Source organism: Dendrobates tinctorius, unplaced genomic scaffold, assembly GCF_039654945.1.
Source record: "Dendrobates tinctorius isolate UK_male_01 unplaced genomic scaffold, ASM3965494v1 ptg000049l, whole genome shotgun sequence".
Classification (NCBI taxonomy): domain Eukaryota; kingdom Metazoa; phylum Chordata; class Amphibia; order Anura; family Dendrobatidae; genus Dendrobates; species Dendrobates tinctorius.
The window spans coordinates 24222049-24236484 of NW_027361717.1; the positions used below are offsets into that span (position 1 = coordinate 24222049).

At 44.2% G+C, this 14436-nt stretch overlaps 1 protein-coding gene across 1 annotated transcript in view; it reads left to right on the forward strand.

Annotated features, from left to right (window-relative positions):
• The window catches only part of LOC141091146 (saxiphilin-like), a 137192-nt gene extending 124188 nt beyond the window's left edge, over positions 1-13004 (forward strand). The window contains exon 20 of the mRNA XM_073576544.1: positions 12796-13004. Coding sequence (XP_073432645.1) covers positions 12796-12827 — 32 coding nt within the window. The 3' untranslated portion in view covers positions 12828-13004. The remainder of the gene's footprint in view (positions 1-12795) is intronic.
• Positions 13005-14436: the final 1432 nt, after the last annotated feature.

Consider the following 14436-nt stretch of genomic DNA (forward strand, 5'->3'; position numbering starts at 1 on the left):
GACTGGATATAAGACAGCTGACGCCCTATCCTGGTGCTGGTGATTCAGTCTGCTTCTCAGGTCTTGGACTTCAGTTCTCTTCCAGTCTTCTCAAGTTAAGTTTGTTTTTTGCTAATGTTCACACTTGCGCTTGTTGGTCAATTCAGTTTCTTGTGCGGTCAGCCTGCCCCTGCTGGGGCTATGCTGAACTTCCACTCCTATTTAACTGTATTTGCCAATTTGCCTTTTTGTCCCTTATTAGATTGGCCTCTTTTTGCTCTGTTTCAGAATATTTCAGAGTGCTGATATAGTGGGAGAAGTCTAGTGACTTCAGGGTTAATTTTACTATCTGACGTGTTGGACATTATTTTGGTAGGGTTTTTTGGCAGATTGCAGACAGTGGCTTTCCTTTCCTGTCCTTTCTAGTTAGTCGGGCCCCATCGTTTGCTCAGCCTATTTTCCTGCCTTTGTTTGTGTTTTCATCTTGTTTCACCGTCAATACATGTGGTGGGCTGTCTTTCCTTTGGGGTCTGCTCTGGGGCAGTTAGTTTTCCTCTTTTCCTGCTTTAGGCTTATGTAGCTCTCCGGTTGTGACGAGGCGTCTAGGACCATCATAGGTACGCTCCACGACTGCTGCTAGTTGTGTGGTTAAGATCAGGGATCTGCAATCTGCATAGTTACCAACATCTCTGGTTTTCTGAGACTTAGCTTGTTTTTTTTTCCTCCTCGGTGACCCATTCATAACACATACCTTGCCTGGCTCACACTTTGAACCTGGTGGTGCAGTGCTTCCTAAATAATTATCCAGAGTTAACAGCCCTGCTCCAAAAGGTGCGAAGACTGTGCTCGCACATCTGTCGCTCGCCCGTACACTCCAGTCGTATGCAGAAGCTGCAGCGGTTGCTCCACCTCCCCAAGCACCGCCTAATCATAGACGTTGCAACAAGGTGGAACTCCACCCTGCACATGGTTGAGAGGCTGTGCGAACAGAGGCAGACTGTAATGCATTTTTCGGAGGATACACGGGCAGGCAGTTTGAGGGCAGACATGGAGTTGTCGGGTGTGCAGTGGTCAAAGCTGAAAGACCTCTGTAAAGTCCTTCAGTGTTTTGAGGATTGCACATGGCTGATAAGCGCAGACAACGCCATCATAAGCATGAGCATCCCACTTATGCGTCTGCTCATGCAAGGTTTGACGCACATTAAGGATCAGGCGTCTGCAGTGGAGGAGGAACAGGAGGAGGAGCAGGGAAGCCTTGATGACAGTCAGCCATTATCTGGTCAGGGAACTGTCCTGGACGAGGTGGAGGAAGAAGAGGAAGAGGAGGAGGAGGATGAGGGGGATGATTATTTTGGGGAGGAGGATGCTTCTCTGGGGGCAAGAGAAAATGTTGGCGTGGTAAGGTCAGGTACAGGGTTTGTGCGTGACAGGAGGGATGTGGATTTGCCAGAAAGTGCTCCTCCACCCACCACTGCCAGTGCCTCATTGACACCTGGAACATTGGCCCACATGTGTGATTATGCCTTGCGGATCCTAAAAAGGGACCCCCACATTGCCAAAATGATGAAGGATGACGACTACTGGTTGGCCAGCATCCTCGATCCACGCTATAAAGGCAAATTACACAACATCATGCCACAGGAGAACGTAGAGCTATATTGGCTAACAAACAAGCAACTCTGGTGAACCATTTGTTTGAGGCATTCCCAACACACAGCAGCGGTGCTGGTTCTCCCACAAGCTGAAGTGGGCAAAATGGAAGAGGTGTTCATGGTGCACACAGCTGAAGTGGCGTTGGAGACAGGGGTTTCATGACCATGTTGTGGACTGATTTCTCAAGTACCGCTCACACGACTGGAAATACTGCATCGATTGCAAGTGACAGGAGACAGCAGTTGTGAACTATGGTTACAAACTACTTCTCCTCCTATATCAATGTTCTCCCTCACAGGTCATTCCCCTTTGACTACTGGGCCTGTAAACTGGACACCTGGCCTGAATTGGCACAATATGCCTTACAGGAGCTCGCTTGCCCTGCTGCTAGTGTGCTATCTGAAAGAGTCTTCAGTGCTGCTGGATCAATCCTGACAGAAAAAAGGACCCGTCTGTCAACCCAAAATGTTGATAATCTAACCTTCATTAAAATGAACCATGCATGGGTTTCAAAGGATTTTGTCCCACCTTCCCCTGATGACACATAGGTTGCCAGAAATTTGACTCGCTTTTGTCCTCCTCTTCCTCGGACTTGTCAAATTCCTCCATTTGCAGCTGTTGAATGTACAGCCTACACATCAACATATGCCATTTTTTAAACCTCCCAAACTAGGCTGCCCCCCCAAGGGCTGGGTTCACCACCTGGGGCACCCGGGCACGTGCCGTTGCTCTGAACAGGTGGGTGGGCCCACTCTTGGCCGACGGCACTGGCACAGGGCCCCTCATAGTACAATACAGTGTCTCTGACGGTGAAGGGGCCCACTCGCTGTCAGACACACCGGCGTACTATGATGGGCCCTGTGCCAGTACTGTCGCCCATGAGTGGGCCCCCCTGCTTGCTCATGGCCACAGCACTTGCAAGTTGCAATACTTACCTCTCCCTGCTCCACCACTGTGTAGTCTGGGCAGTTAAATCCTTCACAGGGACAGCCACTACAAATTTGGTGAACTGATCGATGATGGTTAAGTAGCTATGGCCTGTCCTGCTGGCCTCTACCTTCAGATAATAATAATAATAATAATAAATTTTATTTCTATAGCGCTGACATATTCCGCAGCACTTTACATTTCAGAGGGGACTTGTACAGACAATATACATTACAGCATAACAATAATCACATAGATCATAACAGATGCCAAGAAGAATGAGGGCCCTGCTCGCAAGCTTACAATCTATGAGGAAAAAAAGGGGAGACACGAAAGGTGGGTGGTAACAGTTGCCCTGATTGTATGGACTAGCCATAATGTTAAGTGTGTAACAGTACAGATGCAGAGGGCTAATGGATGCATAAAGCATGTGGGAACATGATGCGGGGAACCTGGTTATGGTAATACTTTTGGCTGTGCCACACAGGGATAGATTAGGTTAATATGTTGAGACGATAGGCCAGTCTGAATAAATGCGTTTTCAGGACACGCTTAAAATTGTGGGGGTTGGGGACTAATCGTATTGACCTGGGAAGTGCATTCCAAATAATTGGCGCAGCATGTGTATAGTCTTGAAGATGAGAGTGGGAGGTTCTGATTATTGGGGATGCTAATCTCAGGTCATCAGCAGAACGGAGGGCGCGGGTAGGATGGTATACTGAAACAAGGAAGGAGATGTAGGGTGGTGCTGAGCCATGGAGGGCTTTGTGGGTGAGGGTAATAAGTTTGTACTGGATTCTGGAGTGGATGGGTAGTCAGTGTAATGACTGGCACAAGGTAGAGGTATCGGTGTAACGATTGGTGAGGAATATGATCCTGGCAGCTGCATTCAAGACAGATTGGAGGGGGGAGAGTTTGGTAAGAGGGAGACCGATTAGAAGGGAGTTACAATAGTCGAGATGAGAATGAATAAGAGAAACAGTAAGAGTTTTTGCAGAGTCAAAAGTAAGAAAAGGTCGAATGATGATCAGATGATCAATGGCTACCATTTGTAATGGACGTCAACTCACAATCGGATACAGTGGTGCTTTATGATCAGCTTTCACAGTTTTCCCAGTCACAGACGTGTGACATTCCTGCCACGATTTTTCAATGTCTCCTCTCATGCCAATCCAATAGAATCACCTACAGCCTGTGGCTTCTGTCTTTTGAACTCCAAAGTGACCAGACACATCATGATAGGCAGTGAGGACCATGTCTACATCTCTCCCTGTGATCACAATTTGATGGAGACGAGTAACGGTGATGGGATCCACGCTACTGCGATACAGCAATCCTTTTTTCCGCTTTCTCCACAGACAAAGTAATTGAGGGTCAGCATCGCCTCTGTGAAGTCTACCGGGAGGTTTTCCAGTGATCAGTAATTCCCAAATTTCTGCAAACACTCGACTTTACTTCTGTACTTGTATCCATCTAGTTTCCAGTAGCGTAGAGTCTGGACTGGCTTACTGAGACTGAAATATATACGAAGATTTAAAAGTACCCCAACTGTTGTGAACTCATTTTCTGGTCTGCCTCTGGTTTCTGGTGAGGGAGCTGGGTGTGCTGACAGAGGAGTTGTGAGTTCCCTTTCTGGGCTCCCTCTGGTGGTGGCAGGAGGTAATGAAGCTGATCTAATTAACAGAGACCTGCCACCTGATAATGAGGATGAGGATTCGACATCTGGAGTCTCAGACTGGATTTAAGACAGCCGACTCCCTATTCCCATGCTGGTGATTTTGGAGATTCTTAATCCTGTTTCTTTTCGATTGGCTCTTCCAGTTACGTTTAAGATCCATAACGTATTTCACAAATCTCTGTTGAAGAGGTTTGTTGAGCCAGTAGTTCCTATGGCGGCACCTCCTGACCATGTATTGGTTAAAGGCAATGTGGAATATGAGGTAGAGAAAATATTGGATTCTCGTTTGGCTAGACGGAGACTGCAGTATTTGGTCAAATGGAAGGGTTATGGCCAGGAGCATCATTTTTGGGTCTCTGCCTCTGACATTCATGCCAATAGATTGGTTTTGCTTTTCCCCAGACCCATCCTGATCGGCCTGGTGGCATGGATGAGGGTTCGGTGACCCCTCATCAAGGGGAGGATACTGTTGTGAACTCATTTTCTGGTCTGCCTCTGGTTTCTGGTGAGGGAGCTGGTTGTGCTGACAGAGGAGTTGTGAGTTATCTTTCCGGGCTCCCTCTGGTGGTGGCAGGAGGTAATGAAGCTGATCTAATTAACAGAGACCTGTCACCTGATAATGAGGATGAGGATTGGACATCTGGAGTCTCAGACTGGATTTAAGACAGCCGACTCCCTATTCCCATGCTGGTGATTTTTTCCTGCCACCTGAGGTCTTAGTTTCCAGTTCAGTTCCTGCCTTCTCAAGCTAAGTGCTCTCTGCTACTGTTCACATTTGATTTGGTTTGGTCTATTCAGTTTTTTGTGTGGTCAGCCAGCCCCGGCTGGGGCTGTGCTGAATTTCCATTCTTATGTCACTGTATGTGCCAGTTTGCTTTTTGTCCCTTATTAGATTGGCCTCTTTTTGCTCTGTTCTCAGAATATGCCAGAGTGCTGATATAGTGGGAGAAGTCTAGTGACTTCAGGGTTTTTTTGCTATCAGAAGTGTTGGACATTTTTCCAGGGTTTTTTGGCGTGATTGCAGACAGTGTCTTTCCTTTCCTGTCCTTTCTAGCTAGTGTGGGCCCCATTGTTTGCTCAGCCTATTTTCCTACCTGCTGTGTTTGTGCTTTCATCTTGTCTTACCGTCAATACGTGTGGGGTCTGCTCTGGGGCAGTTTAGATTTCCCCTTTTCTTGCTTTAGGCTTATTTAGTCCTCCGGCTGTGACGAGGTGTCTAGAATCATCGTAGGTACGCTCCACGGCTACTGTTAGTTGTGTGGTCAGGATCAGGGTCTGCAATCTGCATAGTTACCAACCTCTCTGGTTTTTCTGTGACTTGGCTTGGTCTTGTTTTCCTCCTCGGTGACCCATTCATAACACTCAACAATGTATACTGGTGTACGCTTCAAATACATTTCCGTTTCTATTTTTTATATTCTGGTGTAATCCATACTGAGCCTGTGAGTGTCTGACTCCGGAAATATAAACGGAAATTTACAATTACCCCTAGACTGGATACACCAGGTATCTGCTGATACAGTACCTTTGTTCAAAATTTTTTATTATGGTATAATCCATCCTGAGTGAGCGTGTGTGGTTTCCTCCTTCTATATATACGGAGATAAAAATTTTACCCTATACTATATACAGCTTCTATCTTGTTATACAGTACCTTTGTTTGACATTTAGTATTACGGCCAAATACATACTGAGTGAGCGTCTCAAGGTGACTACGGGAATATCTATACGGAGATTTAAAAATTGTACCCTATAATATATATACTTGCTATCTTGTTATCCAGTACCTTTTTTTTCAACATTTTTTTTCAACATTTTGTATTATGGTCAAATCCAGACTGAGTGAGCGTCTGAGGGTGACTCCGGAAATATATACCGAGATTTCAAATTTGCCCAGCACTGTATACAGCTCTACGCTTCTGATACAGTACCCTTTTTTTCTATTTTGATTCTGGTGTAATCCATAATGAGCCTGTGAACGTCTGTCTGTTACTCCAGAAATACAGTTTGAGATTTAAGATTACACCCACACTGTGTACAGCTTGTGATACATTACCCATTTACTGCTTTTTATATTCTTGTCTAATCCATACTGGGCCTGAGAGTGTTTGTGTCTGCCTCCTGAAATGTATACGGAGATTCAGAATGTTTAAACTATACTATATATACCTTGTATCTGGTGATACTGTACCCTTTTTCAACTTTTTATATTATTCTGTAATCCATACTGAGCCTGTGAGCGTCTGTATATGACTCATGAAATATATACGGAGATTTACAATTATCCCTAGACTGTATAGAGCTGTACGCTTCTGACACAGTACCATATATCTGCTGGTATTTTAGGTACATTTTCACAAAAATTAGTAAGTATGGTGGAAGAGGCCGCGGACCTGGGCTTGGGGGGCCAGATGGTACTGATGGTGGTGGTGGTGCATCTGCTGGTAGTGCCAAAAGCACAATAGCAGCTAAGGCAGGAGGTGTTGAGCCTGCATCATGATCTGGCTCCGGAAGGCCTGTAAAGGCTCCCTTTTCTGGGAATAAGTAAACTGCTTTTAAAGCCGGAGCATCAGGAACTGGTTTTGCCTTACATTGCTAAAACAGTCTCCAGCTCTATCGCCTCTTCTGAAGTTTCAAAAAATGCAAGCACTGAGTCGTCAGTGCAGGCTTCTGGTCAGGAGTAACCCCTTTCCTTGGGTCCTTCACCCACACCAAAAGTGAAGGATGCGGCAGCCCACACTTCAGATTACTCCATGGAGCTCTTTTCACATACCAAGCCTGGGTTCATTCTAAATGGGGCACATTATATATGGAGCATTATTTGGGCCCATCATACACTGGAGCATCATCCATGAGGCCCATCATATACTGGAGCATTCCAAATGGGGGACATCAGACACTGGAGCAGCATTTACGGGGCCCATTATACACTGGAGCATTAGAAATGGGGCTCATTATATATGGAGCATTATTTGGGCCCATAAGACACTGGAGCATCATCCATGGGGCCCATCATATACTGGAGCATTCTAAATGGGGCAGATCAGACACTGGAGCAGCATCTATGGGGCCCATTATATACTGGAGCATTAGAAATGGGGCCCATTATATATGGAGCATTATTTGGTCTCATCATACATTGGAACATCATCCATGAGGCCCATCATACACTGGAGCACTCCAAATGGGGCAGATCAGACACTGGAGCAGCATCTATGGGGCCCATTATACACTGGAGCATTAGAAATGGGGCCCATTATATATGGAGCATTATTTGGGCCCATAACACACTGGAGCATCATCCATGGAGACCATCATATACTGTAGCATTATGTGGAGCCCATCATACAGTTGTGGCCAAAAGCATTGACACCCCTGCAATTTTGTCAGATAATACTCAGTTTCTTCCTGAAAATGATTGCAAACACAAATTCTTTGGTATTATCTTCATTTAATTTGTCTTAAATGAAAAAACACAAAAGAGAATGAAGCAAAAAGCAAAACATTGATCATTTCACACAAAACTCCAAAAATGGGCCAGACAAAAGTATTGTCACCCTCAGCCTAATACTTGGTTGCACAACCTTTAGCCAAAATAACTGCGACCAACCGCTTCCGGTAACCATCAATGCGTTTCTTACAATGCTCTGCTGGAATTTTAGACCATTCTTCTTTGGCAAACTGCTCCAGGTCCCTGATATTAGAAGGGTGCCTTCTCCAAACTGCCATTTTTAGATCTCTCCACAGGTGTTCTATGGGATTCAGGTCTGGACTCATTGCTGGCCACTTAGAAGTCTCCACTGCTTTCTCTCAAACCATTTTCTAGTGCTTTTTGAAGTGTGTTTTGGGTCATTGTCCTGCTGGAAAACCCATGACCTCTGAGGGAGACCCAGCTTTCTCACACTGGGCCCTACATTATGCTGCAAAATTTGTCGGTAGTCTTCAGACTTCATAATGCCATGTACACGGTCAAGCAGTCCAGTGCCAGAGGCAGCAAAGCAACCCCAAAACATCAGGGAACCTCCGCCATGTATGACTGTAGGGACCGTGTTCTTTTCTTTGAATGCCTCATTTTTTCTCCTGTAAACTCTATGTTGATGCCTTTGCCCAAAAAGCTCTACTTTTGTCTCATCTGACCAGAGAACATTCTTCCAAAACGTTTTAGGCTTTTTCAGGTAAGTTTCGGCAAACTCCAGCCTGGCTTTTTTATGCCTCGGGGTAAGAAGTGGGGTCTTCCTGGGTCTCCTACCATACAGTCCCTTTTCATTCAGATGCCGACGGATAGTACGGGTTGACACTGTTGTACTCTCAGACTGCAGGGCAGCTTGAACTTGTTTGGATGTAAGTCGAGGTTCTTTATCCAACATCCACACAATCTTGCGTTGAAATCTCTTGTCAATTTTTCTTTTCCGGCCACATCTAGGGAGGTTAGCCACAGTGCCATGGGCTTTAAACTTCTTGATGACACTGCGCACGGTAGACACAGGAACATTCAGGTCTTTGGAGATGGACTTGTAGCCTTGAGATTGCTCATGCTTCCTCACAATTTGGTTTCTCAAGTCCTCAGACAGTTCTTTGGTCTTCTTTCTTTTCTCCGTGCTCAATGTGGTACACACAAGGACACAGGACAGAGGTTGAGTCAACTTTAATCCATGTCAACTGGCTGCAAGTGTGATTTAGTTATTGCCAACACCTGTTAGGTGCCACAGGTAAGTTACAGGTGCTGTTAATTACACAAATTAGAGAAGCATCACATGATTTTTCGAACAGTGCCAATACTTTTGTCCACCCTCTTTTTTATGTTTGGTGTGGAATTATATCCAATTTGGCTTTAGGACAATTCTTTTTGTGTTTTTTCATTTAAGACAAATTAAATGAAGATAATAATACCAAAGAAATTGTGTTTGCAATCATTTTCAGGAAGAAACTGAGTATTATCTGACAAAATTGCAGGGGTGTCAATACTTTTGGCCACAACTGTATACTGTATAGAACATTATATGGGACCAATAATTCTGTATGGAGAAATATATGGGGCTCATTATTCTGTATGGCACACCATGTGGTGGCCATAATACTGTATGGAGTAATATACTGTCCTTTTTTTGAGCTATTGTAGAATTTAAAATAGATATATCAGTCATGTCATGTAAGAAGTGAAGTATTTTTCATTGTACTATACCTATATTTCTGTGCCGTATCGGAGCATCATGAATTGTAGTTTGTGTTAAAGGGGCGCACTGACACTCTTTGGCCCGGGGCACACAACAACCTGGATCCAGCCCTACCCCCCCCCCACAACTTTAGCCAAATAACCCCCAGTTTTCAATGCATAACTATTATTATAAAGTAAATTAAGGTTGACAAGCTTAAAGGGAAGGTGCCATCCAAAAAAATTTTTTTCAGCAATTGAAAAAATGTAAAGAATTAATGTTTACATTTTCTTAAAAAATATTATCGTTTGTTTTTAATTTTGCAAAATATGAAAAATAATTTTAAAAAGTTTGGCATTTCCACTTGTTAACACTAGGGGGAGCAGCTACTGAAATCTGGCACAAAAACCTATGACATCTATAGACACAGTGAGCAGCCATTTTGATGGGGCTTGCAAAGTTACTGACTGTCTTTGCATGTAAAGTCTGGATCAGAACAGGCCATCAATCAGCAGACATGTTTCCTGGATTTCTGTGGAGCAGACAAGCAGACGGTCCATCCATGTGAATAAAACACAGCGCTCTTTGTACAATCCCTGGCACCGAACAGGGCGCCCCCCACAGACCAGCACACTGCTCTCCTGAAATACTCTGTGCTGCTGTCGCCCTGCTCCTTCCACCATACATCAGGCCCCTGTCCCCTCGGTTTCACACATTGCCAGGACGGGATCTGAGGAGAGGAATGGGGTCTTCGGTCACCGAGGATGGCAGGCAGCAAGGATTCTGGGAGCAGAGTGACAGCAGCACAGAGTATTTCAGGAGAGCAGTATCACACGGGATAGGATTAGATACACGGCTCAGCAGGCAGCATCACACAGGAGAGGATTAGATACACGGCTCAGAATACAGTATCACACAGGATAGGATTAGATACACGGCTCAGCAGGCAGTATCACACAGGAGAGGATTAGATACACGGCTCAGCAGGCAGTATCACACAAGAGGATTAGATGCACGGCTCAGCAGGCAGTATCACACAGAAGAGGATTAGATGCACGGCTCAGCAGGCAGTATCACACAGGAGAGGATTAGATACACGGCTCAGCAGTCAGTATCACACAGGAGAGGATTAGATACACGGCTCAGCAGAAAGTATCACACAGGAGAGGATTAGATACCCGGCTCAGAATACAGTATCACACAGGATAGGATTAGATACACAGATCAGCCGACAGTATCACACAGGAGAGGATTAGATACACGGCTCAGCAGACATTATCACACAGGAGAAGATTAGATACATGGCTCAGCAGAAAGTATCACACAGGAGAGGATTAGATACCCGGCTCAGAATACAGTATCACACAGGATAGGATTAGATACACCGCTCAGCAGTCAGTATCACACAGGAGAGGATTAGATACCCGGCTCAGAATACAGTATCACACAGGATAGGATTAGATACACAGCTCAGCAGACAGTATCACACAGGAGAGGATTAGATACACGGCTCAGCAGACAGTATCACACAGGAGAGGATTAGATACACGGCTCAGCAGAAAGTATCACACAGGAGAGGATTAGATACCCGGCTCAGAATACAGTATCACACAGGATAGGATTAGATACACGACTCAGCAGTCAGTATCACACAGGATAGGATTACATACACGGCTCAGCAGTCAGTATCACACAGGAGAGGATTAGATACACGGCTCAGCAGGCAGTATCACACAGGATAGGGTTAGATACACGGCTCAGCAGGCAGTATCACACAGGATAGGGTTAGATACACGGCTCAGCAGGCAGTATCACACAGGAGAGGATTAGATACACGGCTCAGCAGGCAGTATCACACAGAAGAGGATTAGTTGCACGGCTCAGCAGGCAGTATCACACAGGAGAGGATTAGATACACGGCTCAGCAGGCAGTATCACACAGAAGAGGATTAGTTGCACGGCTCAGCAGGCAGTATCACACAGAAGAGGATTAGATGCACGGCTCAGCAGGCAGTATCACACAGGAGAGGATTAGATACACGGCTCAGCAGACAGTATTACAGATATGCCCACACTGGTGAAACTTCCAGCCCCCCCCAATTATACACAAGACTATGGGCTGTATAAGTCACTATCCTCCTCAGACAGCCATAAAAGCAAAGGTGTCAGATTACCGTAGATCACTGGGGCTGTGTGTGAGGAGGCGGAGACAGAGCAGGAGGACGCTGGAGCAGGAAGCACAGGGCTGAGCCTGGAGTAAGCAGTACAGAGGAGCATAGATGAAAGTCACCCGCACTCACCACTCTCCATCCTCCGGCTCCAGTGAGCGCTTCTCTCCTCTGCTGACCACCTTCTCCATATCTACAGCCTCTCCTCACAACACAGGACCCGTTATGCCACAAGTGGTCCTGTGATAGAGGGTAAGTGGAGCTCAGCAGATAGCACTGGGCTACAGTAAAATGGCGCCCAGCCACAACTACAGCAGTGAATGGTGCAGCCCACAGGGGCGTGCCCAGTTCTCTGCTACTGAGGCTGCAATGTGCGGTCGGAAGCCGACCGCAGTTTCCTATGTGCAGGGACGGCCATATTTGCAGACTGTATGAGTCCTCCACAGATCTGCAAATCAAGATGTCAGCGCCCAGTGGCTACATGAAAACATTATTACAAACAAACCATAAATCCTGGTTAGTACAACATTTGCTGAAACAACATGTTTTGTAACTTACTATTTTTTTGCAAATTATATAAAATTGCGGCACCTTCCCTTTAAGTAATAAGAATTGATATTGTTGGCATTGAAATGGGCACTGTAGGTGTGTTTACTGTCCTCCACTCCCTGCCGACTTTGCTTCCCGATTGACTTGCATTGGGTTTTGAGTTTCAGTCGGACCGCCGACTTTTCACTATAGTCGTCCGATTTCATTCGACTCGACTTTTGAGAAAGTCGGGTTTCATGAAACCCGACTCGACCCTAAAAAAGGTAAGGTCGCTCATCTCTAGTAGGGAATATTGGAAGGACATTAGTAAGATCTGTTAGGATTTGAGAGGAGCGAATTTGTTCGGATTTTGCCCCGAATCTGATTGTGAAATATAAGGGCCATATTTGAACACTTCGTGTTGATTATTTGTCTTATGATCGGTTCTGAACATATTCGGTAATTTCTACTCTCATTGACTCTAATGACGTTTAGTTGTGTTCAACGAATATTGCAAAAACAATATTCTATTCTGATCGTATACAGAACCGAATCCGAACAAATTTGCTCATCTCTAGTTAGGATCTGTCCGAACCCCTAAATCAGCAGTCCTGGGAAGGTACATAGCGGGAAGTCATCTTTTATATTTCTACTAGTGTACCATTAACTTTTATATAAAATAGTAATTTTCATTTTCTTTTGTCTACAGCTTTGGCCACTGCTTGCTCGTTCCATCACTGATGAGAAGACTTAGTAATGGACACTGGGTCATTGAGCTGCCATTATTCTTGCTATGTTTGCTGTTTTATCCCTTCATTTTACTATTTTCAGTTTTCGCTGTCATAATACAATAATTATCATATAAGATTTATAGTTTGTTTTATTAAAAACATATTTCATTAAACAGATTAAAAAACAGGCACCCACAAAGGACTGATTGCTGAGACCACAGAGTTACAAAGTAAGGTGCAGTGCAAATAAATCAGATATATTACAGGGCTTCAAATAGCCAAAACATGCACAGTATAGGAATGTAAGTACCAAGCAGAATAAATAACAATCTCCTTAAATCCAAAACTAACATTTATTTTAATCTTAAATGTCTGTCTATTTAATGCCATAATCTAATAATTTTTTCTATATACTTTAATTAAAAAACCGCTACCGTTCCCTCACTACTCTACCTGCTTTGTTTTTATTTTTTGCCTACTGCTTTTTGACGATACGTTATCAAAGGGCAGAGGCTACATTCACGGCAGCCGTCTATTTCATGTCATAATTTAATCTGTTTTCTAATATATTTTAATAATAAAGTCTCTATCATTCCCTCCAAATGTTATGTTTTATTTTTTCCTGCTTTCTATTTGATGATGCTTTTTTGAGAATCCTTAGTGCATGCTGAAATACTCAAGAAAGTCATCATCAGGGGTCATTTCCACAGACTCTGCCCCCCCACCCCACCCCATCCTGAAATAAAGTGTCATCAGTGACTTCACTTTCAAGGGCTGGACTGGTTTCTGCTCAAAAGGTCTTCTCCTTACAAAGCACACTAACAGTGCGCTCTCTTGCCGGCTTGTCACTTCTCATCAGAGCTGGCGAGGGAGTGCACTGTCACTGTGCATAAAAAAGAATATTGCACAATAACAAGATCCTACTGAGAATCTGTCAGAATTGACAACCAACGCATGCTCAGTACAGCAGGGACAGCTGAAGCAGATGTCACTGATGCTTTATTTCAGGAAGGGTGGGGACAGAGGCTGTGGAAATGACCCGATGATGACTTTCTTGAGTATTTCAGCATGCACTATAAATTCTAAAACAAAGCATCATCAAAGCAGGAAAAAATAAAACATAACATCGAGAGGGAAAGACAGGGACGTTATTAAAATATATTAGAAATCAGATTAGATTAGGACATTAAATATACACACATTCATGATTTAAATAAATGTTAGGACCACCCCTTTAATGTTATTGATGTTAAAACAGGCAAAAGTCTTAGTATCTAAATTTTTCTTTTTTCCTTCCATATGCCCGTGTAATAATTAGATATCAATATTAATCAATTACATTATTAATATGATTTTGATTTCTTTATATAATAATAATCTTTATATAGCGCCAACATATTCCACAGCGCTTTACAGTTTAACAGTTTCAAAACACAATTCATAAGTAATAACGTTAACAATACAGTAATTAAAGCAAAATAAGACGACCCTGCTCGTGAGAGCTTACAATCTACAATGAGGTGGGGAAGATACAAAGCACAGGTGTGTATTTACAATGATGGTCCAGCCATCTTGAGGGAGTGAGGGATGGATGGAGATAGTGAATGGGCTACACATGC